The sequence below is a fragment of the Lissotriton vulgaris genome, chromosome 12 (assembly GCF_964263255.1).
Source record: "Lissotriton vulgaris chromosome 12, aLisVul1.2, whole genome shotgun sequence".
Taxonomy (NCBI): domain Eukaryota; kingdom Metazoa; phylum Chordata; class Amphibia; order Caudata; family Salamandridae; genus Lissotriton; species Lissotriton vulgaris.
In genome coordinates, this window is record NC_141700.1 from 65,505,436 (window position 1) to 65,530,811 (window position 25,376).

The following is a 25,376-nucleotide window of genomic DNA, read 5'->3' on the forward strand; positions in this document are numbered from 1 at the left end:
ACAAACCCAAATGGTTGGAATCACCAACAGTCAACAATTCATGGTCCGGGCTTGAACCTGGCTACAACATTGTTGGAATCCAATGTAAACACACTCAGCAACAATGTCAATCATTTTGGTTTTTTAAACTTCGTTTAGAAGTTTGTATGCTTGAGACATAAACCACAGAGCATTGCTAGCAACAGCAATTGATGCTCAGTCACCACTAGTAGCGAGGCTTGCGCTGATATCCACTTTCAACCTGCGTTCCATTGATGAAGCAAACAACAAAAAAGACAAAATAATTGGCACTGTTGTGAGCTGGTGAAAAAAAGCATTAAGACCAAATGTTACAATGACCCAAACTGAACGGCCCCCATTTTTGCAGGGTCAGAATGAGTCGATCAATCTAACCATTACTTGAATCTGCTACCGTCCGGGCACAAACAAATCAACAACTTAACACTCCATTTTGACAGTAGTAGCTTAGGTTGTCTAGCACTGGATAAACACACCAGATTATTATTTGTAACATAAGAGTGAAGGACGGGTACCAAGCTGACTACAGGATGCAGAGCAGGTTAAAAAAAAGAGCTCCTCCGCGTAGTGTATGCACAAACAGAAAGAGTGAATGTGATGTGTGACGTTCGGATTGCACTGAAATGTATAATGGACAGTTTTAGGTGTGGTTGGCTGAGGGTATAAAGACGCAAATCCGAAGTTCCTTCAACAACGGAGATGCCTGAGAAAATGGTGTCAGACTATTTTAGTGCTTTTTCTTAGCACTGGAATACTCTGCACTCTTACTGTGGAAAAGGGTAGCTCCCGTTTCCATCCAGACACTAGAAAAATGGAGAGAGAAAAAACCCTTCAACATTTTTTATTCCTGGCAAATCGATTTGTCTCAAACTATAAATGTGCAACTTACAATGTGTTATCTAGTACTGCATTAGCTGCATTCCTACCCAATGGTTTCATCCAACACTTTTTGGCATAGGGTGCCTTTTCAAATTACCCTAACACTTCCGACTTCAAATGCACTCTAAATACATCTAGCACACATCTTGTAATTTTCGACCCACATCTAATCACTCGAACTTGTGTAAATGCATAGGAAGGCCACCCTTCAATAAAATGCTGGCATCCGTGAAAGGAAATGGTCTTCTCTCGAGCTAACAAAGTAGATTCAGTTAAATTGTGGTACCAGTCTATGTACTACAAAAGAATGTAAGCCAGAGTCAGTTCCGGACAAGCTAAACGGAAACCATTTTGAGCCAGCATAACTCTGCTGCCATCCCATCAACGGGTATCATCTCCCACTCCTTAGGTGCCTGTCAGGGAGACAGTAAGGATTCTCATTTCAAATCCACTCCAAAGAAACAATACTTCTATTCAACACACCCAATTTAATTTTTAGCTCATATCAAAACTTTTGGGCAAATGTATCCAATGTCAAATGTCAGCCTTCATCCAAAACTTGATAGCCATCAAAGTAGATTCTGTTGGATTGAGTCAACAGATTTGCCCATATTGTCACCTAGTACAACTTCAAAACCACAGCTGACAAATGGAAGTGCAAAACTTCAGCTTAAATAGCTCTCTTTGGTCTTGGACACAGATCGTCACTCCACTTTGCTGTAGAGACTATTTAATATGGGAATAGAGGATTCTCTCGACTGTATATTCTCATAAAAGCCTGTTAGATTCCTTAGCATGGATCCAAACTATCAGGTCACCCCACAGCTTTTCATCAAGCACCTCTACACGCTACTGGGCCTTATTATCTCCTTCAATTTCCAACAGACATTAGCCAGAGGTACTTTAGTTCCACAGTAGCCAGAGAAACCACGGCTTTAGGATTGCTCTCCTCATCTCAAACTAACAATCTTGGCTGAAAAACACAATTAATGGAACACATCCAATTTCCGGTGAATGCAAAACAGTCTGACCCCAATCACGCCTGTAAATTTAATGGCCTCCACTGAAATGGCACCTGCAGGTTGACTGCCACCCAAGTAACTAACTTTTTAACCATTGGATCATATTTTAAGATTCAGATGTCTAGAATTTCCCAATAACATCACACACATAAAAACAAATGAAACAAGAATTTGTGTGTTCTGACAATTCACCAATAGTCATCCTGGAGTAGACTACCCAGAAACACTAACAGGTGCCAAAAAGTCACACATCACAAACACAGAACTGCGCTGTGTAAGCAGGTTTAAAGTTCAGGTTGCTTTGATTATGCTTAACAAAAATGTCACCTTTCTGGCAGGGGTGTTAGTCCATGTATATTCCACTCAAGCATCCAACACTGTTTAAGCGAACTACAAGCTTTAGGAGTGAGCATAAACCTATGAAAAGAAGGTTATACGAGCCAGAAAAAGTGGAAACAACCTGCCATATGCTGACTAGCTAATACAGGAGTGCAAAGGAGTCTTAGTCAGGGCTCGTCAAATCCACTCGCATTTGCGAGGGAGAATGGATGAGGACGAGCTATTTTTAGGTCCTACTTACCCTTTCTGGCAAGTAGGAAGACAAACTAACTTTTGTCCTCTGTCTTTGAAAACGGAGCAAAAGTGACAAGATAAGATTTAAAGGCATTTTTATTGCTCACTCGGGGACTGAGCAATAAAGATGCCTTTAAATATTGTTAACTTGTCACTTTTGCTCCATTTTCAGAGACGGAGGTAAAGTAGGTTGCAGTTGGGTCGATGGGATTTTCCAAAGTACTAGACCTGCAGAACTAGTACAATTTTTCAGATTTTTCGAGCCCTGATATTCCATGGCTGGTTCTTACTTTCACTTGATTTGTGCCATCGTAACGCATCCTCTGACGAGTCTTGTTAACCTTGCTCATCAGCATCTTTCCCGTCCGGAAGTCAAAAGTGCCTAGATCCATGGAGTTGCCAAGGTAACGTGCTAACTGGGGTTTGCTGCGAAACTTCTTCCCACTAGGGCTAACAGAGAAAGTGACATTAAGTTACAGACAGATAAACATAACATACTCTTAAATATACTCATATTTGCAGTGGGCAGGATTTTTTCAGTTACACTAATCAGCTGGGAAAAAGGGTAAGTCTGATATGACATGGGGACAGCGAACATAGGTCTGGTGTTGCCAATTACCCGCACCACACCACTATTCACCTCCACCCCCCTCCCAAACAAGGGAACAAACAGATACGATGTCTCACTTCGTGGAGCCCCTTGAAAATTCTGGAATTAAGTTTTTTTTTTAAATCGTAATCACTGCTGCCCGTAGAACACTAAAATGTGCATTAAATAAAGTAGCAAAATATACTAACTTTATTATAAAAGAAACAAAAACTTCTATTTAGAAATAAGTTTCAGAAGAGGCAAGAAGTAGTTGCAAAGAGAAATATTGCTATTCATGTGGTTTAAAAAATGTAAACGAAACATTTGGCAAAGATTTCAAATAAAATATGAAATGATTAATTGCTGACAAAAAGCAACGTAACAAAAACTAAAATACAGGGTTTAAAAAAAAGTGCAAGCAAGCAACGGAAGGAAAGTCAGACGTTAACACACCGAAGACTACATATTTCAGTCTAGAAGATGTACCTTGGTGCTACAGACTTCCTTGAGGGTAGAAGAGAGCACTAAAAATTCACGAGCAACCCTCAGACACAAAAAGAGTTTTATTGCATAAAGTGCGTCAACCTATACCTGGAGGAGTTTGAAAAACATCAGCTACGGTGGTTCACATTAGGCAGGATAGATATGCTCATAGGATGGAGCAGTTTACAAGAAAGCATGTCTCTAACATAAAGGACAATTAAAAATACAAACTGTGCAGACAGACAGGCTGGAGAAAAGGACATCTTCAAAAGTGCAAATAAATAAGCGGAGAATGCAAGCACCCTGGTAGAGCTATCCCTTTCTTCAATTCAATACACTCAAATGAATTCAACCATAACAACAGTCTCCTTGGGAGCAGGGTCGTCACCGTGAAAACTACAACTTAGCTGTTCGGCAGTGGTCATGTGCAAATGTTTTGATTACTGGAGAATCACATAATGCTATCTTATTTCACTTGGATAGAGCTATGTGGGGTAAAGTAGGACTACTCAAACATATTCTATATTCCGGAAAACCGCATAATAAAACATTCAGAACTAATGAGCAGATGTCAGCAAGATGAGATAAGTATACGCCTTCAAATGACACTGCTAGCAGCACCCTTGAGCCAAGACGACACTGTTCACTACCACTGGAGATCAAGTATATAGGTAATAAAAAGCTAGTGTCTACTGAGCAGAAGTGTAGATCACAGTGAATTTACATCTTCAAACATCTGGTAAATTAAATGCTTGCTTACACCGCAAAACTGTATGTATCTATTGTCTGTCTCTGCAGCTGCACGTGTAGCTACTGTGCAAGAGATGACTGGATGTGAAAAGCACATATACATCTGGATCTCAAGTCTGCACAGGAGACGCTGGTGTAGCAAGTGAACCTGACATTTTGCCAGTGATAGATTAAAACCACTGGTGGGAGCTAATGTAATAAGTATAGAGATTTGCACACAACATTTAACCAAGTGTTTAATTTTAGCTGCTCTATAAATATAAATTAAAAAATGCAACTTAAACTTAGAAAAAAGAACGAACAATATGTAAACAATGTATGAATGGGAGCCTTTTCTTTACCTGCTTGTAAACCCTGCATCTCTGTGCACCAAGCAAACAAGGATGGAGGAAACAAAAGGAAAAAGAAAAGTTTAAAAAAAATAAAATGAGAAGTTTTGTGACATTTCTGCACATCAAAATACACACAGACGAATATAAAAAGCATTTGTGCTTACAGCTGTTTTTTGCAACAAAGCCCCATTCTTTTGATCCCCGCATCATATCAATCACACTTTTTCTCTCCCATCATTTTCTTTGGTTGGACATTATGGTCTGTGTACAGCAATCTGCCGTCAGACTGGTGAGTCCCATTTTATCATTACGCGTAAATTGCAAGGCCGCTAAGGCTTAATATAACCAAAAAACGTGAATAAGTTAAAGTATGAAATAGCGTGAGATCCCACTCGTAAAACAGTTAGCAATCCAGTTTTATTTAACTAAGAGCAGCACCGTAGGCTTGAAGCAACAAATCCAGTTCAATTCCTGAAATCATGACAGCAACGAGTTTTCCTGGTGGCCCAGAGAGGTGGTAAAATTCTCAAGCAGCAGACCGTGTCACCCATGACTGTAGTCAGGGAACAGTTCTAAGAGCTTCAAAGGCCGAATCCCTCTAACCCTGTGTCTCTGGGGTCCAAACAGTTCTCATTAGAGTGAGGGCGTTGCGGGGATAACCATCCTTTAGGAAGTGGTGACAGAAGTCAATATCATCCCAACTCAACCCTGGTTAGATTAATCCTTGCTCAAGTAAAGTGGTCTGTGTAAGGACAGGGTGTGTTCAACAGTTTAGCGGCAGCTCGAGTTTACACCAGGTAGGATAAAACCAGTCCTCTTTAGCCAGACAGGATCTCATTAGCTCTTATTTGTCTGGGGTGACATGAAAACACCCTCCAAAAAATAAATAATAGCTGTGTTACCACTAAGGACATCGGACCACCCCCGGCTACATTAAATCACACCTTCGTTCCCTCGAGCAATGAATGCCATGCAAGCAAGTTCGTCCAGGGTATTTGTCCTACGCCGGGTGAAGTCAGAAGAGCATTTATTTGCCCCCCGGGGATCAGGCCTTCAGGGGTAAGATTAGATCAAGCTTGCCGCCCTAGTACAATCAATCACACCTCCTCCTCCCTCCTGTGGCACATCAGATCAGCATGTACCAGATTTCTCAACCCCTGCATACAATATTTTTCTCACACACGTGAAGACAGGTAAATAAATCCCTGCACGCTCGTGTAGAACCAGATCACTTCGTCCCACCCGGTTTAGCAACCCCTAAAAGACCAGGCCAGTAATTCATTCTGCATAACCCATGTGACGCCAGATCTGCAGCCCCCATCCTCTCAGATGTGTCTGGTCGACTTGCTGTCCGGGTGGGGTGGCATCAGCCTGTGGAGAGAGTGGGTGGGTGGCGCCCCCCGCGCATTCACCTATAGTAATAGACATCGCTCTTGCCGGTGGACAGACCCGTCTTTCTGGTCACTTCTTCCCTTTTCCAGCCCTGTGGGAGAGCAGAGCACTCCCACCTCTTCCTCTCCATCCCGGCGGCCTCCAGGGCTGCGTCCGCGGCTCCCTCCCGGGGAGAGTCTCCGGCCGGATCTCCGTCTTCGGCGGGATCACTGCTCCGACCGTGCACCAGCCTTTGCAGTCCACGCAGCGACAAGCCCCTGACCGCACCGTCCCCGGGCCCCTGACACACGGCCCCCGTGAACCTCTCCACACAGCCGCCGTCTCCGCCCTCACACCGCCCCCTGTGACTCCCTCACCCCGCCCCCGCAGCGCTCCTGCTATTCACACCGCCCCGCTTGTCCTCTCAACGGTGCTGACTCTCCACACACCGGCAACGGCCCTCCCCTCACACCGCCCCTCTCGCCGCCTCCTGCTCCGCCCTCGCGACCACCTCTACTTCCCGCCTACTCTAACGGCAGACCTTTGCTGGACTAGGCTTCGGTCATCTAGGGCCCTTGGCCGCCATCTTTAAACTTGCATTTTTCCAGTGCGATTTGATCGAAGCTATACGAGTATTGGAAACTGAATCATCGGCCTTTCTTTATATACAGTGACTAATAAACGACGTGTATTTTTAAATATGCCTGTTCACTATTTAACGTTGTAAAAGTGTATATTATTTTAATATGAATATTGTTTTTTATCATATAACAGGGTGTTCTTTTTTTATTTGCTTCTTTTCGTTTCTGATTTTTCACAAAAACATACAACAATATTTTTACTGCGATAAAGCGTTACTTTCTATGTCAACTACGCCTGGTATGACATGGCCGATCGTTTCTTCCTTGTATTGGCTGCCTTTGCCATTTCTTGTCCGCTTTTTGTTTCTGACAAAGCATCACGCCCCCTGCCGAGCACAATAGAGCAGCTGCAAACAAAAGCACGCACGAAGCTACTATAACAGAACAGATCCTTCCGCCACGAGGTCCGTGGTACATCTCTCCTCCAGGGCATGAAAACATAGTCCTTTCTTTGTGGCCTGGTGTTTGTGGCATGGTGGCACCGTATTGCTCGGGCACCGCAGGTGAAAGATCACGTGCCGTCTAGGACTCCTTTATTATATAGCCCTAGGCTAAAGGGTGCACAAGGTGCATATCCAGCAGTGTGCTACCGCGTGGGAGGTCTAGGGTGGCTCACTTATTTATTTATTTATAACTTTTATATAGCGCTAGCTTTACCCGTAGGTATCTGAGAGCTTAGCATGCACACTGTAAAAACAGAAGGAAATTGCATTACATAGTAGGGAGGCAGTAAGGAATCAAAACAGAGATAAACAAGCATTGGAAATGCAATAGGTCTCGCATTAGGAAAGTTTGAGCAATTGGTATTGTAAATGACACTTTTGTTATTTATGTATTGGTTTTGAAAATAGCAAAAGTAATAGCTTTGTCAGTTACAATGTCAATAGTTTTAACTTTCGCAAATGTGACACCTATAGCATTTGTAATGCAATGTGTGTTGTCTTTACGTGACTTAGATGTATTGATATTGCAAATAACAATGGCTTTTAATTTTGTAAATAATTAATACTTAAAGAAAATTTATTGTAATTTATAAATGGCAATAGCTTAAACGTTTGTAATTTAATTTTGTGAAGATTATGTTCAGTGTATTTTATTGTGACGAAAATCCAAGAACATTGCATTTGCACCTGGTGGTGTATGTGGTGGTGGATGTGGTGGTGGTGGATGCGGTGGAAGTGGTGGTGGATGTGGCGGTGGATTTCATGATGGATGTGGTGGTGGATGTGATGGTGGTGGTGGATGTGGTGGTGAATGTGATGGTGGATGTGATGGTGGTGGAGGATGTGGTGGTGGATGTGGTGGTGGATGCGGTGGTGGATGCGGTGGTGGATGCGGTGGGATAGAAGGACCAGGAGAAAGGGATGGAAGGTGGAGAGAAGAGGGGGAGTGGCTGAGATGAGGGTGAGGATGTAGGTGGAAAAAAGAAACTAAAAAGAGATGGGAGTGGAATGAGACTAGAGGAGAGGGAGGCTGGAGAGGAGAGAGACAAGAAAGAGACGAGAAGGAGGGGTGAGGACAGAGGAGAGGGGGTAAGAAAGACACGAGGGGCGGGGTGGGGGGAGAGGGAGGCTGGAGAGGGGGCAAGAAAGAGATGAGGAGGGTTGGGGGGGGGGGGTAGTGAGGCCAGAGGAGCTGTGAAGCATCCAGACTGTCCTGAAGGAAATAAGGTGCGAGGACGGGGTGAGGCCAGAAAGAGTTGGGAAGGGAGGATGGAGAGGAGATAAGTATATGGCAGTGGGGACGGAAAATAAAAGAGATGCGGAGAAGAGAACGGTTTTACGCGGGAAAAGTGAAGGAGGGCGCTGCAAGGCGAGAAAAAATCAGAAGATAAGAAAGAGGGGTGGGGAGAATAGAAGGCGATGAGGACGGGTACGCAGAGGGAGAGAAAATGAAGAAAATGAGGCGAGAGCGGAGAAGAGAACGAGATACAGATGAGACGACGGCGGAGGGGACGAAAACAATGAGATAAGGATGAGAGGATGAGACGGAGGCTGGAGAAGTGAAGTGCGGGAGAAGGGTGGGGGAGCGAGCATAGGAAAAAGGAGAGAAAGGGCTTCCGAGAGAATTAATAGTGGAGGGGAGAAGAGGAAGGCCGTAAGGCGCAGAGGGAAGAGAGAAAAGAATGAAATGTGGATGCGTAAGAAGGGAAGAAAAGAAAGTGAGGGAGGGGGCGCAAGGGTGGGATATTGTAAGAAATAGGGGGGGGGCAAAGAGAAGTGATGAGAAGAAAGAAAGAGCATTAAAAGAGAGTGCCGCTCTAGAGGGTACACGAGGAGAGGGAGGACAGGGCATGAAAAGGGTGTGTGCACACTTTAGAGTGTGCATCTGATCTGAAGATGCTTTAAGGTGGTGAGAAGGGGCAAAGGGAGGGCTGGGGAAGTGATGACGTGGAAGAAGTGAGACGTAGGCAGAGATGGGGGTAGAGGAATAGGTGCAATGGCATGGTATAGTGAGGGGGTGTGGCGTAGCGGAAGGAAAGAAGGAGCACGAGAGACTGCGCAGAGGTGTCAAGAGAGTGACATCCATGTGTGGTGGTGTGCATCAGGATGCACTGGGACAAAGGCAGTCAGAGAACGAGGGAAATGAGACAGACCACGTGGAGAAAGAGACAGCAAAGTGGAGAGGATGGTTATAAGATTAGCAGGTCGAAAAGTGGGGAAAGAGGTGAGACGCGGAAGGACTGCATGGTGCACGCGAGAAGGAGGGGAGGAATAAGGGAGGGGAAGGAAGAACACGAGCTGGAAAGGGGGCAGGAGATGTAACGAAAAAGGAAGAACAAAAACGGAGGTTGGATGGGCAAAGGAAGAAAGAGGCGACACACGAACTGGAATAAATAAAACTAAAAAGGAGAAAATTGGAGATATAAAATAGAAAGGGGTGAAAGAGGGGGAGGCAGGAAAGTAAACGGAGAGAGGTGAGACAAAACGAAGACGACTTTCAGGAGGAGAGCGTGGGAAAGGAGAGGAGGGGAGAGCAGCAGAAGAAGCCGAATGAGAGAGATCGAATGAGGAGAGGAGAGAGGCGGGGCAGGAGCCCGCTTGTTAATAAATAATCCCCGGAGGTGGTGATATTTCCCGGGATTGTGACAGAACATTTCTCGCTGCACCAACACAAACAGAGGCAGCAAGAGACATGTCACCGGGGGAGGGGGCGGGTGTCTGCGCGCTGCTCCGGGGACAGCGGGGGAGGGGCGTGTGTGCGGTGCTGCTGGGGAAGGCATGCGGGGCTGCTGAGCAGGGACAAAGGAAGAACAAAAACGGAGGTTGGATGGGCAAAGGAAGAAAGAGGCGACACACGAACTGGAATAAATAAAACTAAAAAGGAGAAAATTGGAGAAGTAAAATAGAAAGGGGTGAAAGAGGGGGAGGCAGGAAAGTAAACGGAGAGCGGTGAGACAAAACGAAGACGACTTTCAGGAGGCGAGCGTGGGAAAGGAGAGGAGGGGAGAGCAGCAGAAGAAGCCGAATGAGAGAGATCGAATGAGGAGAGGAGAGAGGCGGGGCAGGAGCCCGCTTGTTAATAAATAATCCCCCGAGGTGGTGATATTTCCCGGGATTGTGACAGAACATTTCTCGCTGCACCAACACAAACAGAGGCAGCGAGAGACATGTCACCGGGGGAGGGGGCGGGTGTCTGCGCGCTGCTCTGGGGACAGCGGGGGAGGGGCGTGTGTGCGGTGCTGCTGGGGAAGGCATGCGGGGCTGCTGAGCAGGGACATTTGAAGGATGTAAGGGGCCCTGGGCCACACGTATTATGCTTGGGTTAAGGAAGAAAGAGAACGATTGCGCCAATGAAAAAATAAACCGGTATACGGATGTAATTTAACTTGACAGCAGAGAGGTGACCAATGGACGGAGGGAAGAGAGAGAAGGGGAGGGTTGAGGAGAAATGCGACACAGCGGGCAGGGGAGGGGGCGGAGCAGGTAAAAAAATAAATAAACAAGACGGAGGGAAGAGAGAGAAGGAGAGGGGGGAGGAGAAATGCGACACGGCGGGCAGGGGAGGGGGCGGAGCGGGTAAAAAAAAAAAAACAAGACGGAGGGAAGAGAGAAGGGGAGGGGGGAGGAAAAATGCGACGTGCGGATGAGGGAACTGATGTGCACGCGCTTTTAAGCTCAATGCGCATGCGCATTGAGCTTAAAAGTCACGGGCACTGCAAGGAATCGCCACGATTCCTTGCAAGTTGGTTCAAGAGTGGATAAGCCCCCATAGTCTCGCAAGCTCGATGCGCATGCGCATCGACAGGCGAGACCTAAAAACGACAACACGAAAAATAGGTAAACGGTGCAGGGGAGGGAGAGAAAACAAACAAAGGTGGTTAACACAGCCGGTCACCAACTATCCTTGAATGTCAAGAGAGAGAGGAGTCAACTCCAATATTGAAGTCTAGGTTAGTTGACGTTGGTCAGGAAAGTATTTGTTAAGGAGCCTACATCCCTTCCCAACTCAGCATCAAAGTTCATTGTTCGATCTGACATATTAAGTCTGAGTGGTTGACTCAGTTTGGTCTGAGATTGTATCGCTGGTGACATGGGTGGTATTCTGCTTCTTGGGTATCTTGGCTGGTGTGGTTCCTTTCTTCTCCATTAGTCCGCTTTAGTTTATAGTTGTCTGGGGGAACACCGCTGGGTCCCTCGCTGTCATTTGATGTGTCCATCGTGGTGTTTTCTCCCTCCGCATCATCCTCCTTTGACCTTGGAACATCGACTTTCCAGAACCAGAGCTGCCAAGGTTTCAAATTGCTATGTGTGACATTTTCATAATTTCATTGTAATTATGAGTGCCATTTCAACGACTATGAGTGACACTTGCTCGTGAGCAAAATCAAGCAACAACGATGAGGGAAACAGATAAATATCAGAAATTACACCCATCTCTCCTCCTTTATAATTCATGAGGGACTACTTTTAAACACTGAACAGTTTGCTGTCTTTCAGCACGGCATCAGAGGCACTGCAGTCAGATCTTTTGAAATCCTGCTTCAGCAGAGATAACTGTAAAAGCTTGTCTGCTCTCCCACTGGTCCCCGTGAGGACAGGCAGCGTTTTATATGGTGAAAACTAAAGTGTACTCGCGGAGGAGCCACTGTCAGTCAAAGAGGAACTCGCAGCGGCAGATTCACTGTCTGCACTCATAGTCTGCACTCATAATCTGCACTCATTTACCTGCAACTCACTAAATTTAATTTACATTCTCAAATTTATATGTACTCAGACAAAAATCAGTACATCGACATCCACACACCTGAGATTATCGACAAATGTGCACTCATACTCCTGCCATCGCCGCACATGTGAGATTACCACGAACCCTGCACCTTCTCTGTATGTTATGAGTGTGCATCTGCATATTGACATCCCGTTTCCAAAAACACACACACAGAATTCTCTCAAAGTGTGTACACACATACCTGCGAGCCAGCACTCCATATTGAAGCAGAGGATTTTTAGGGTGGGGACAGCTACAATGCAGTCATTTTTGGCTTAAAAAATCGAAATCGGTAGTATCTGGCCTGAGTAGGGTCTGTTGGTATATATAAGGTATATGCAACAGTAACTTAGGCTGATTGAGGCCTCACAGTGCATGAAAATTACAGACTTTAGATGTTGTGTGTAACATGACAACAAGCACATTAGTTAAAACACTTCAGTTCAACCTTGAAGAAGTTTAATTTATGCTCCTCTAAAACCATCTTATTTACATATTTCATCTTTTTGTTTACCTGTAGCTGCGCAGCGACTCTACTAATCAGCCTAGAGCAAAGCACCTTAAACTGATATGCTTGCCAAATCTTCAGACCTTAGCATAACATAATATGTGGTAGAATGCACGCCCGGCCGGCCCCGAGTTAATTGGACCTGCAAAACATTCAGTTACTCTAATCTGCCCGGGCCTAAAACTGGTGCTACTTTAAAGCATTTCTTCAGTTCAGGCTCGCACTGTATTAAAGTTCAAAAATAGACAACATAGAATATCAGAGAAAAGTGATCTTAAAACACGGAAACTGTTAACTGCTCCGTATTCCATAGAGTGCATATAATACCGGGAACAACTGCAACTGAAATGCTTTAAAAGATTGTTTTAGCACTGCAGCCCATGATGTTAATCAAAACTCGGGTGGGCTGGTACGTACTTCGAGTCGTTTACCACCCAGCTCCTTAGTCCAGGGCTGTCCTCAGAGTCTGCTGTTGTCCAGTGACAGACACTGTCTTGGGCGGCCTCTGCAACCGCTAGTCACAAGCTCTGTGATGTGAACTTGGTAATTAATTGAATTCACCGCAGGCTTACAAGGTTTGTGCCAGTACTTGGGTGGGGGCTGACAGAACATGGGCCGTTGCCCGGGCCGCTGCGACCTGTAGCAAGCAGCGCGAGTCTGAGAGTGCCGTGATTGAATTTGGCGCAGCCCTGCATAGCCAGCCCCTTGCAACAAATAGAACTCTCCGCTGGTAGCAGGATGTGACGTCCCCCAGCGGCGCCTGCACACAATTGGATTATGATTCATGCTACATACATTGTAGCAGTGAGTGTGAGCCTTGAGGCGAGCGCCCCAAGCCTGCATGCACATGCCATGACTGTGCGCTGCCAGCTGCACACTTTTAGGCAGCAGAGCTTCTGTGACAGCGCAGAGAGGGTGACGATGTATATGCGTGACAATGCATTTCAGTGCGGTAATGCAGAGTACCACACTGAAATGCGTTAGTCTCACTCCTGATGCCTGATACTTGGCCGGACTGCAGAACCATAAGACGTTCCTGGTCACTTGTTCATTCCCTTTCCGTGCAGTGATAATGGTGCCAGTTATGTTCGTTACTGTCCATGCTCCTTGCTCAAAGGGCGTTCAAAACTTCCCCCCAGGCCTTCGGTCCTTGATGATCAGTGTATCTCCTGGTTTGCTGTGTCGTGCTTCACCTGTTGCTTCAGGCTAACACGCACATTGTCCTTCGTGCATTGGGCATGGGCCCTTACAGGATCGCAGGGTGGTGGTGACCATCCTGGATGGACCGGGATAATTTCTCTTTTGTGCCCCTTGAGTATTAGTGACCAGGGAGGGCATTGTGTGGTGCAATGTGACGTCCATCAGTGCCCCATTAGGAGTTGCTGGAGACTGAATTTGGGTTTGGTCTTATCCATTGTGGCCATTCAAAGGGCTTTGTTCAAGGAGAGCATGAAGTGCTCAGCCTCTCCGTTCGCTTACAGCTACTGGGGTGTGATGCAGAGGTGTCATATTCCCAAATAATCAAGCAGTTCTTTAAACTCAGGATTCAAGCAGAAACGGGGATTGAGGCTACTAGGGCCGCACCGATAGCCAAGTTCCTAGTGTTTATGTAGTGTGGGTGCAAGTGGTCTGGGATACAGTCCCCTAGATCCCAAAAACATAAAACAAAAAACTATTTGTTTTATACATCAAATTCCACAAGTTGACCCTGCACACCAAAAACAATTAATGAACACATATAGTGCTTAGTCTCCATTTGTTCATAAGAGAAAAGATATTCAAATGTTCTCCCAAGAAAGTTCCAAGTCAATTTTCTTCTTTATTCTTTCCTTTTTATTCAAAATTTGTAGATAAAAACAATAGCCAACGCGTTTCGTCCGAAACCGGACTTCTTCAGGGCTTGACTCAAGTATATCTTTATACACAGCTTCCCGTCCGTCTTGAGAGTTGTATATTCAATAAGGTTTTCAAGGGTGGTAGTGGCGGATTATGCGTTCAAGATATACCCTCAGTTCGTTATTTTCAATCAGAAAAAGAAGAATGAAGTGTATGCCATATATCTGGTATCAGCGTCTCGTAAGAATGCGGTCGTCTGGTCGTCTACACTAGACGACCAGACGACAGCATTCTTACAAGACGCCGATACCAGATATATGGCATACACTTCATTCTTCTTTTTCTGATTGGAAATAACGAACTGAGGGTATATCTTGAACGCATAATCCGCCACTACCACACTTGAAAACCTTATTGAATATACAACTCTCAAGACGGACGGGAAGCTGTGTATAAAGATATATTTGAGTCAAGGCCTGAAGAAGTCCGGTTTCGGACGAAACGCGTTGGCTATTGTTTTTATCTACAAATTTTGAATAAAAAGGAAAGAAGAAAATTGACTTGGAACTTTCTTGGGAGAACATTTGAATATCTTTTCTCTTATGAACAAATGGAGACTAAGCACTAATATTGTGTTCATTAATTGTTTTTGGTGTGCAGGGTCAACTTGTGGAGTTCTTTAAACTCAGCTCCTTGAAAATTAAGCCTGCTATCTGTCTTGATTTCTTCTGGGAGACCGAACAGTAAAAAGATATTTTTTAGGCACCGGTGCCACATTGGTGAATGCTGTGGAATCAATAACTTATACGATTGGATATATTGAATACCCATCTACCAAGACAGTGGTGACTCTTCCATCTGGGAAACTCAAGAAGTTTAGGCTCACTTTGGACCCGGCAATGGTGCAAAGTTTTTCGATTATGATGGGTGACGGGACCTCTTGAGAGATAGTGAGTTGGCATGCCGGGCATTGTTGCACTATTTCGTCCACATTGGCCTCCAGGAGGGAGAACCACACCTTGTCCCATATCTACGTCTTCATCTCATCAGTGCCTTGGTGTCCTCCATGGGTCAACGTTGTTTCTCACGTGTGAAGGCTTTCAGGGATTACCAGTCAGTGACCTCGCAATATGAAGCCATCTTGTGTGGTACTGAGTTTGTCCCGTACTCTCCAGAGTTTTGTGAGCCTTCTTTTGTCAATCGTTAAGTTTCGTAGAAAGCCTTGCCATGAGCCTTGTTGCAGGGCCTCTAATACCTTTTAACAGCAAGTGTAAGTGGCGTCTACGATTTTGAGCAAACTGAGCACTTTCGGGCAGGTTCCTTGTGTCACCATGTGTTACAAGGTGTCACTGTCTTCTCTGAGGGATTGGGACGGATGGCGGGAGAGGAAGTCAGCTGGATTCTTGGAACCTGGCTGATGGATTACCTCCATGCTGTAGTGTTGGAGTTGGATGGCTCATTATTCGATCTGTGGTGGAGGGTGAGGGGCAGGACCCCGAAACAGCGAGATGAGTGATTGTTGATCGGTGACTATGCCGAAGGGTCTCCCACAGAGATATAAGTGGAAATGCCCACACGCCCACTTGATGGTGAGGGCCTCTCTTTCGATCTGGGCATACTGCGTTTTTGTGTGTGTGAGTCCTTTGCTGGCAAGGGCCAATGGTGCCCACCTTTCTGGTTCTATTCCCTGGGTGAGTACAGCTCCAAGGCCTACCGGCCTTGCATCAACTAGTAATTTTGTCTGTTTTTTTTCGGGTCAAAGTAGGCAATCGTTGCCTTGCTCAGGAGGGCCGTATTTATATTTTTGGGAAGCTTCTTCCTTTTTGCTCCATGACCAAGGAGCATCGACTTCGGAGAGAGCCCGCAAAGGCTCAGCAATTGTTGCCAGGTTAGGTATGAACAAGACGTGGCCATTCCGGGGAAACTGCATTCCTCAGATTCAGTGGTCAGTGCACTGGCCTGTTTGATTACCTGTGATTTGCGGGGGGTCAACCTACTCACCCTCTTGGTTAAAAATGTATCAGATGAATTCTGTTGATGTCTGGAAGAATTAACACTTTTCCTTGTGGAGAGTGACACCATGTTCCTAAAGGTGTTTGAGGGTAGCTTTGAGATGTTGGGGGTGGTCTTCAGCAGTTGCTGAGTAGATCAGGATGTGGTAGCTCACATTCATGATGCCCTGGAGCCCTGACCGCGTCTCCCATATGGCATCCCGGAATACCTCTGCAGCTGAAGAGATTCTTGAAATTCAGTCTTTTGTATCAACGCAGCTCCAGGTGCATGGAATAAGTTGTTATGTATCAGGTCTCTTCCAAGACTAGCTGATGGTATCCAGCATTTAGGTCTAATATGGAGAACCATTGCAACCCATTCGATCAGCAATTATATCATCCATTGTGGGCATGATGTGCCTTTCCCATTTTATCGCTTGATTCGGGAGGCGCATGTCGATGCATAGTCGTATCTTGCCTAGCTGTTTTGACTTCTGGGCGATCACCATGGGTGACTCCCAGAGCATTGGTCCGGATACCTTTTCTGCCACTCCTTGGCTTTCAAGCTTGTTGAGTTCTTGTTCCACCAGTGGGTGCAGATGGAAGGGCACACATCAATGGCATTGAGCAATAGGTTTCACTCATTTGTTAATGTGTAGTTTGATTGAAGGGGCCTTCATGCACCCTAGGCCATTAAATAGCACTGGGAATTGGCTCAGTAGTTCAGTAATCTGGTACGTTTTCATGTTTCTTGCAAATCACACCAGTCCTAGATCTTTTGCAGAATGGCTTCCAAGGAGTGTCAGCTTCTCTGTCTACTACGTGAAACGTTGTGAGAATCTCATGGTTATTCAAGCGCACGCTAACAGTCATGCACCCTTTCAGAGGTAGCGGGGTTGATTCCCATCGGTGAATATCTTGGTGTTGGATGACACCAGTGTTGATTTTGGCTGGAGCCGTCAGTATTGCTGGATGACCATCAATTATGCAGATGCACTGGCATCTGGACCTCTGACCCAGTGATCTCTCCCAGGCATGTGGGCTGCAGCAGTCTATGCCATTGAAAGTCGTTGGTGAACGAGATAGGAACAGCTTCTTCATCATCCGGCGACAAGTCATCCTAACTGTGTCTGTGAGTGTACTTGGTGGCTCCTAGCAATTTAGATTCGTCCAGGGGTAGGTGTCTTACGGCTCTGGTGAAGATTTGTCTACCCCTGGCCCTTCTGTCTCTGGGATCCCTCGGCACACAATTGTGAAGTGGTTCATCCTATTGGAGTTGGAACATGCGCACCCTTGTGCCGGGCAGTCGTTTAGTGCGCATTCTTCATGGCCACAGTGAGATCTTGTTTGTGAGGAGGCGGGTTCTTTGGGCCTGTTAATCTTTTCCCTTGTGTGCACTGCGTCAACTCGTTCCGTTTTGATGAGTGGGGCTTTTTCGGGGTGTTGGGTTATGGCAGTGTCCGTTTCGGTGGCCCTTGTGGCCTTGCCATGATAAGAATGTCATGCAGGCTGACGCTTGGTTGTCTCAGGATAAGGTCTCTGAATGTCTTATTGTGGCACCCCTGAATTATTTGGGCTCTTATTTCTTTAGTTTGGTCATTTGCGGTGCACATACTGGCTAGTTCTCGGAGGTGTGCGTAGAAAGTCTGTGGATTCACCTTCCTGTTGCTGGGCTTTGTGGAGTTTGAAATGCTTAAAGTCCTGGTTTAATTGTGGGTCGAAGTGTGTGTTGAGCCTTGCTACAGCTGCGTTGTGGTCATTAGCCGCACCAGTGTTGGGGAGGTGCTTAAACAGTTTATAGATTTAATCTCTGGCGTAATGAAGTAGGAGCGAGCACTTCACTGATCCATCGATTTCCGGGGTGGCAATAAAATAGTTCTCTAGCCTTCCAATCCACGTCTTCCAGAGTGGCAATGCTGTTGCAGGATCGACAATTCACAGAATGGGTGGAGCACCCCAACAAGTACGTGTGTTTGGAGGGAATTGTCTTTGCCGCTGAGCCGGAGCTGGTGCTGCATTTTGCTCATCAGCCATGGCTATGGCCCAGTGTGAGAGGCTCCCTTATCCAACGGGGTTGTGGGGAACTATTAGGCTAAACTCTAGTGGTGCGTTGTGTCTACTGTGGGATAGTGTTGGGTTTCAAACCCACAGTCCCGATTCAAGGTGATAGTGGACCCCGTGTCTTTTCTATTGTTATGTCTTCTATCTATATTTCTTCCACTTGATGTTGTTATTCTTATTTAAATGGTGCTATGGTGTGCACAGTAGCCAAAGTTCATAGTATGCAGCACCTGGGACATGTGGTGTTAGGGGCCTGGAGCACAAATACCCCACTTGGGCCTGCTAGCTGCTTGCCCTCACACGCTCCCACTGGGAGGATGGCAGCCAGTAGAGCTGCTGGTGCACATGGGAGCCGGGCGTGCGAAGAGGCTCACCTCAGTTGGTAGTCGGAGTAGGTGAGGCGTGTCCTCATGCCATGGGGAGGCCTGGAAGCCGCAGGCGCAAGTGGAGTTCGGCGTGGGGCTTGGAGCAGTGCAGCACACCGGCCACAACCAGGAGACAAAGCCGACAGCTCAGGGAGCACCAGAGGCAGACAAGCCTCGTAGGGGGCAGAGAGCCTGGAGCACAGTGAGCAATATAAGACATGCTCACTTGCTGAGGTCGGGCCCTGCGACAGACCGCAGAGCTCAGCGGTTGTGTAGAGGCAGAGGTGGGTCCACCATGCAGCCGACTCTCCCTCTTGGCGGCACGGACCCACAGGCGTGATCAGGATATGAAGGCAGGGTATGTAGGAGGGCACCTTTATTGCCAGTGCTGCAGTGTGGCGCCTTATTGCTCGGGCACCCTGCACGTTATTAGGCCCCACAGCTACCAACACAAATACACAGCCACACAGGTTGCTTGGTGCAGAGAAAAAACCATGTGCGGTCTAAGACCCCTTTATTATTTAGCCTTTGGCCAGAGGATGTACAAGGTGCATATCCGGGGCAGCGTGCTACCGCAGGGGAGGTCCTGGATGGCTCACCACAGCATTGCTGTTGGGCGTTCAAACAAAGAAAGGTTACAGCCACCAGCCGGTGAGCCTTTTCTCACTCATGTTCAGACTTCGCCGTATTTCCGCCACAGGTATAGCAAGAAATCTCAGTATTATGCATCCTGCTCTAACATGTCAGAGTAACACCTCCACTCCACATTTCGTGTCATATCTACCCATAGGTGAGATACGCTGGTGGGATTCACATACTTTCAGGCATTTCGTGCTCTTGTTTTTTTTTTTGGGGCAAAAGTCTTCAAATTAACGTCACTTTGGTGTAACTGTGGGTAGCGCAATATACTTTAGCAGGTGCATTGTAAGATTGTGAATGGACAGAATGTTAGCAACACTTGTTTTTTGCACACAATAAGGATGCGTTGAACGCTAAAATGTAGAGCCAAATGTCAATACTGCATTTTGCATACTTTTGCATACTTTTTTGAAATGTTGCATAACTAGGCAAAAGGAAATCATGCAAAGGTGGAGTCATTGGGTTAAATGATCCTCGTCAGCAGAGGTGTCATTCATTTTCAAGTGACGATACACCAGCCATCAATTTCAATTCTAATAATTTATCACTGGTCCCACTCCTGTGCCCTGAGAAATGTTCTGCCTTTTCAATCGTAACATCTAGTCTTGCCATAAAATACCAACCTTTTGTTCATGTTTTGAGATTCTGGAAGGGTCCAAGCTGTTTTTTTAATAAGATTTTGAGTAAAATCATCTATTATTTTAGGTCTGGCTTTTGACAGTGCAGCTTGCATACAGACCTATTGCTAACAATGTACATTGACCAAGCTTTGGGTCTAACCCTTTTAACAATTTGGATGGGTTTTTGACAACAAAGCTGCCTAGTGCTAATAATATACACAAAGTGCTGTTTCAGTCAGCCTGTTGCAGCCATTGGCTTTCTTTCAACCACCCTCTTTCAGCTGTTAATGTTCGACGGTGAATTATATGTTTACATGAAGGTGGTGTATTCATCTGCCTCCCATTGCTATTGACCGGTTGGGCTTATCCTTCTGCCTTCACTCAAATGCTTGCATTGAATTGCATTAGCGACTACTTTACAACTGCAGGTTCTTTCAGTTTGCTCCTGCTTGCTCCCTTCTTTGAACTTCACTCGGCGAAGCTGCATGCTTTAGCACATTATTCCCTGAACTATTGGCTTTGTCAGTGCTTGTTTAACACTGCAAGTCTCCGTCTGTTTTCTTCATTAATCATTTAAGAGTTTAATCAATGTGAATTATTTTCAAGTTATTTCTCCTAGTAGTTTCTGTCTTCTCTCTATGTTTCAAAGGAGAAAAACACAGAGATTTGCTTTTTTTCACTTTTATTTTTTGCTGAGACTTGACATGAAAATACCAGCTAGGCTAGTGAAGTACTGGCATCTGGCAGGATTTGGGGGCCACTCTACATGCACCAACCACCTGGGATGTCAGGTACAATTTCTGAAAAGAATTAAAATGGTTTCCCTTCCCGTGACCAGGTCTTCTGAAAGATACCTCAATAGGCCAAAAGTTGGATTTGTGTGAAGGCCGAGCGTGCTTGCGCCCCCCCAACCCCCAACTGGTGGTATAACCTAACCTTGTCAAACACGTTAAGTGCTTATAACAGGTGCCCACGAGTTAAGTAATGGGAAAGGAATAGTCGTATCGGCTACACCCTGGCTTTCAAGATCATCCAGTTAGATGGTACATGGTGCTGATGAGGGCGGCAGAGCTCTAGATGAAAGCACAGAAGCTTCCTATGCAAGCCTCATGCAAACTCATCTATCAACGCATAATGCTTATAACAAACTGCATAATGCTGGCCACTGTAGTGTCACACGTGAACATACTAGTTAAAACGAAGGTCTCTTTTGTGAGCGTTTGGCACGGTTCACCCATGATTTAGTAACATTAAATAAGAGTTTCTGGACCATCCCAGAGGAAGTCCAGCATGTTCTGCCTGAATAGCGTGGCATGTGTGTTCCTTTCTGTGCGCCATCCCCGCGTGGTCAACTGTCCAACTTGTGTCAGCCGCGTGACACATCGCATTGGCCACCTTCCTCGTGATACACACCCAATCCTACAGCCTCATCTGACTCTCAAAGCAGCATTGACAGTCCCATCCACTCACTGGACAACTGGCGCATAATAGAGACCCAAGAAGAGCTCCCCCCCGCTGCTGGCTACCATCCACAGCCTGTGGCGTGTGGCTTCGAGAGATGGCTGCGGGTTGGAATGGTGAGTGCGCACGCGGTTGAAGGCCGTGTGCAGTGGAACTTATGGAGTTGAATGGGTTTTGTTCAGTGGTACAGATAGTCTGTGTTTGGCCTGTCCGAGGATACAACTCTTTCAGTTTGTGCCAAACGTGTATTATCTGATGCTTACTTAATCAAACAATGTCCCATCTTCCACGCCACGCAACCCCTTCACAGGAATCAGACGATTGGGATTGCATGCACCACTAGCATGAGCATAGCGTTTATTACTTATTATGCAGCTTAATGTAGCACAAAACATGCCCACCTGGACTTTACACGAAAATGCACGGTACAATAGAATCATAGTAGAACTATCAATATAATACTGCGTTGCCTGTGATATCATGTTTATATAGAGAAGTGTGGCTCAATGGTTAGCGCGGCAGACCCTGATGCAGAGGTCTGGCCTGGGACCAGGGTTCAATTCCCGCCTCGGCGGGTCTTGGGCTCAATTTCCGAGGACCTGATAATTCTCGCCTCGGTGCCTATTCTAATCATGGGTCCAACTCTGGGCAATAGCTTGCTTAATCTCCACAACGGCCCCAACAACACCGGTATGTGTACAAGCGCCTGAGATACCCCTTTGGGGGTCGATTCGGTGCGCTATACAAATACTACTACATTTACATATACTCAAAATTTCAACCTTAGTTTGGAAATTCTTTAAATACATTTGGATGAAAGGTTTTTATTTGTTCCAGTCACAACTGGACCGGTTGCTGAAAGAGAAGGATTTTAAGCTCTCAAACTTCTCATGGAGTTCCAGATTCTGGGAGCATATCCAGAGAAAGCTGTTTTCTGAGTTTTTGGGTTCTTGAACCAAGGAGTTCCTAGTCTGGGATAGTTTGCGTTTCACATGAGTAGCATCCCATCCACGGACTGTGAACTATGCAGGTCATGTTGAAAACACTCTCTGCCTCTGGGAAGCCATTGAAGAGTGTCCAGGAATAGAGTGATGTGATCTGGTCTAGTGGAGAAAGACACTAGTCAGGCATTGAAAAAAGGGCTGCCACCAGTGGATCCAGGTGAATCCTAAAATGCTAGGCCAGAGGGAGTTGCCATACTAGAGACCTGAGGAATAGTGATCAGATTACCAATTTGGTGTTGAGCTCTCTGCACAACAGTGTAAATGTGGGCAAGTAGATTTAGGTTTTGTCCAAAGTAAATCCTCAAGATTTGTCACTTTCCGCAATACAGGGCTTGCATTCAAGCAGAATTTAGGTGTTCAGCTAGCCGTACACTGAAAGCAGAGAGAACTTTGATTTTTGCAGGTTCCATTTGAGATGGCACACCATCCAGGGCTGAAGGTCTCTGCAAGATTGGTTACGTCCTCAGGCCTTGAAAAATCATACAAATATTAATAGATCTGCAGGTCTAGTGACTCAAATAACCAACTCTACCTAATTATAATGCCCTTGACCCATAAACTGGTTTCAAATTATGTGATCTTGGGCACGTATTTTATTTCACTGAGACGCCATTTTCTTCTTTATCACAAATGAGAGCACCTTTGAATACGTGAGTTCAGGTTGTGTGCTGTATAGAATACTCTTGTTTGGTTTAATAGACTAAACTTTTGCTCCATACATAATACAAAGCTAGCCACATATAGGATACACATGACCGCTGACTTGACCCATTAACCGTATTGTCATCATTGTGGAGGCAGGAATGATTCTCAACTCATGTGTAAAAACTGTCATTTTTAATAAATACATAACTAAAGCATAAAGTAGCAGCACACTGTCATTTATAGTCAGCAGAGTTTACATTAAAATGCCCACACAATTTCCCACTTACAAAACTATATAGTGAACAATGTCTGGAAATTGAGTTTCTGCAAATATTTATCATTTGCACATTACCAAGTAAAGTGTTCTGATTTGTTTCACACCTACACTAATCTTTGTTTGCCTCACACTTCTGAATTACAAAAAAAGGTTCTTTCATGATTCTTGAAATATCTTAAAATAATTGTACTATTAATTTACAAGCTGTTTAAATCAATCAATATTGTGTTAGAAACAAAAAAAGGCAATTTTACCGCCTTTAGTTTCACAATTATTTTCAGATAACTCACTTTACAAAAAGCACTAACTATAATAAGAGAAATAAAAGTAAAAACATTTCCGAAATACGCAACACTTAGTAAAAAGACAAACTGACATTAGACCTCTGACCTTGAACAGCCAGCAAATGAATACAGACAAAAACAAGATTTAAAGGAGTCTTTATTGCTCATTCACTTTCTGAATGAACAGAGCACCTGTGTTCTGGTTTAAGTTAACTTGCCAGCACGGACGAGTAAATGCTAAAAATAGGTTTACCTGATAAAATCTCACTCGACATAGCAACTGGCTTTTCCGAGGCCTGGTCCTGCATGGAGTTCTACTGGTGTAGCGGCGCATCAACCATGTATAGAGGAAAGATGTTGGAATTTCTCAGGAGTGGCAAGTATTCTTGAAGGAATACCACAACACACCTCATGTAAGAACCAGCAGGGTGTCCATTTTGACGAACATGGGGTAGATGGTGTGTAGCATTATTCCTAATCAGTCTTGTCAGACCACATCTATTTATGGCACTGAAGTTTTAGCCCACAGAAAAGGACCAGAGGAGATGACATTGATGTCAGTCCAATCAGCGTGTAGAAGAACGTCCTTATGAAAGACCATCATCATGACAGTAAATTCTGCTTACCATTTGAACTGGATAATGGATGACTTTGGACAAATAACAGTGATGTAACAAAATCACAAGTAGGTAATCTCCTTAAAAAAACTATGCCACATACTAGAAACCCTAGTAAGTGGAGACTTGTGGTCAGACCCTTGAGTCCATAAAGCTGTGACACGCACACTTATTCTACACCAGTGATCCAACCATATCCGACTCCCTGCATAGAGGGATCTGAGCTTTTACAAGTGCCAAGACTGCCTGCCCAGAGTCATTACAACATGGTTAGTCTAAATCTCACTATGATCTGCAGTCAAATGTGACGCCATCTCATAGCCGATGCATGCAACATTTGCACTTAAATTCTGTACTAGCACGTAACGCTCTTTGTACTTTATGTCAAAGTAGACCATCCAAAGCCTATGTCGAATTGCACGTGTAAATAAGTTAAAATAAAGACCCCTCTCCTAAGTATGGGCCATTGTTCGCCCACGAGTTCATACAACTAAAATAATGACAGACCACCCTTACAGCAGAATTTGAATTTGAATTTAAAATATTTTTAAGCGCACGACTACCAAGCGGTTTCTTGGCGCTGAGGATGCGGATCAGAGGGCAGGTGACAAAGTAGGCTGTTAGTGTGGGAAAGCTTGGGTAAAGAGAAGCGTTTTTAGTGCTTTTCGAAACTCCAGGTAATGAGAGGCGGACCTGAGGGAAAGGGGAAGAGTGTTCCAAAAGACAGGAGCCAGAGTGGAAAATTTCACGCCTCCCGACTTATTTTTCCTGAAGCGGGGGACAACCAAGAGTGAGTGCGAGGAGGAGCGCAGCTCTCTACTGGGGAAGTAGAGCGTGATTGCAGAGATGATAAAGGACGGGGCCGTCCCTGAAAGGTGATATAGGCCATTTTAAAAAGGGCGCGCTCCCGGATGGGCAGCCAGTGCAAAGTAGCATGTTCATTTAGAAGTATATTGTGTGATCCTTTTGTGTCTGCTGTGTTTTTGGACGGGTCACCTATAGACTTCGGTCCGCTGCACAACACATCAACCACCACTACGGAAACAGATAAAGGTGGTAGAGTGCTTCTGCACTTTGTAAGTGAAGAGGTGTTAAAACCATTCTTGAACTAATGAACGCGGGGATCACACATTTTCTGGAAAGTCGAAGCCTGACACTTATTCTGCAGCACAAGTGAGCCCAGACTATGGTATATTCCT

The 25,376-nt window shown here is 45.4% G+C and overlaps 1 protein-coding gene across 4 annotated transcripts in view; it reads right to left on the reverse strand.

The window, feature by feature from the left end:
• MBD3 (methyl-CpG binding domain protein 3) overlaps positions 1-6,449 on the reverse strand; it is a 47,970-nt gene extending 41,521 nt beyond the window's left edge. The window contains exons 1-3 of one of the 4 annotated variants that reach the window (XM_086947150.1): positions 6,059-6,382; positions 4,656-4,676; positions 2,783-2,942 (exon numbers count right to left, since the gene is read on the reverse strand). In XM_086947150.1, coding sequence (XP_086803276.1) covers positions 2,783-2,942; positions 4,656-4,676; positions 6,059-6,168 — 291 coding nt within the window. In that variant the 5' untranslated portion in view covers positions 6,169-6,382. Of the gene's footprint in view, positions 1-2,782; positions 2,943-4,655; positions 4,677-6,058 lie in introns of all 4 variants that reach the window. The other 3 variants (XM_086947148.1, XM_086947147.1, XM_086947149.1) reach the window with 3 other exon arrangements.
• Positions 6,450-25,376: the final 18,927 nt, after the last annotated feature.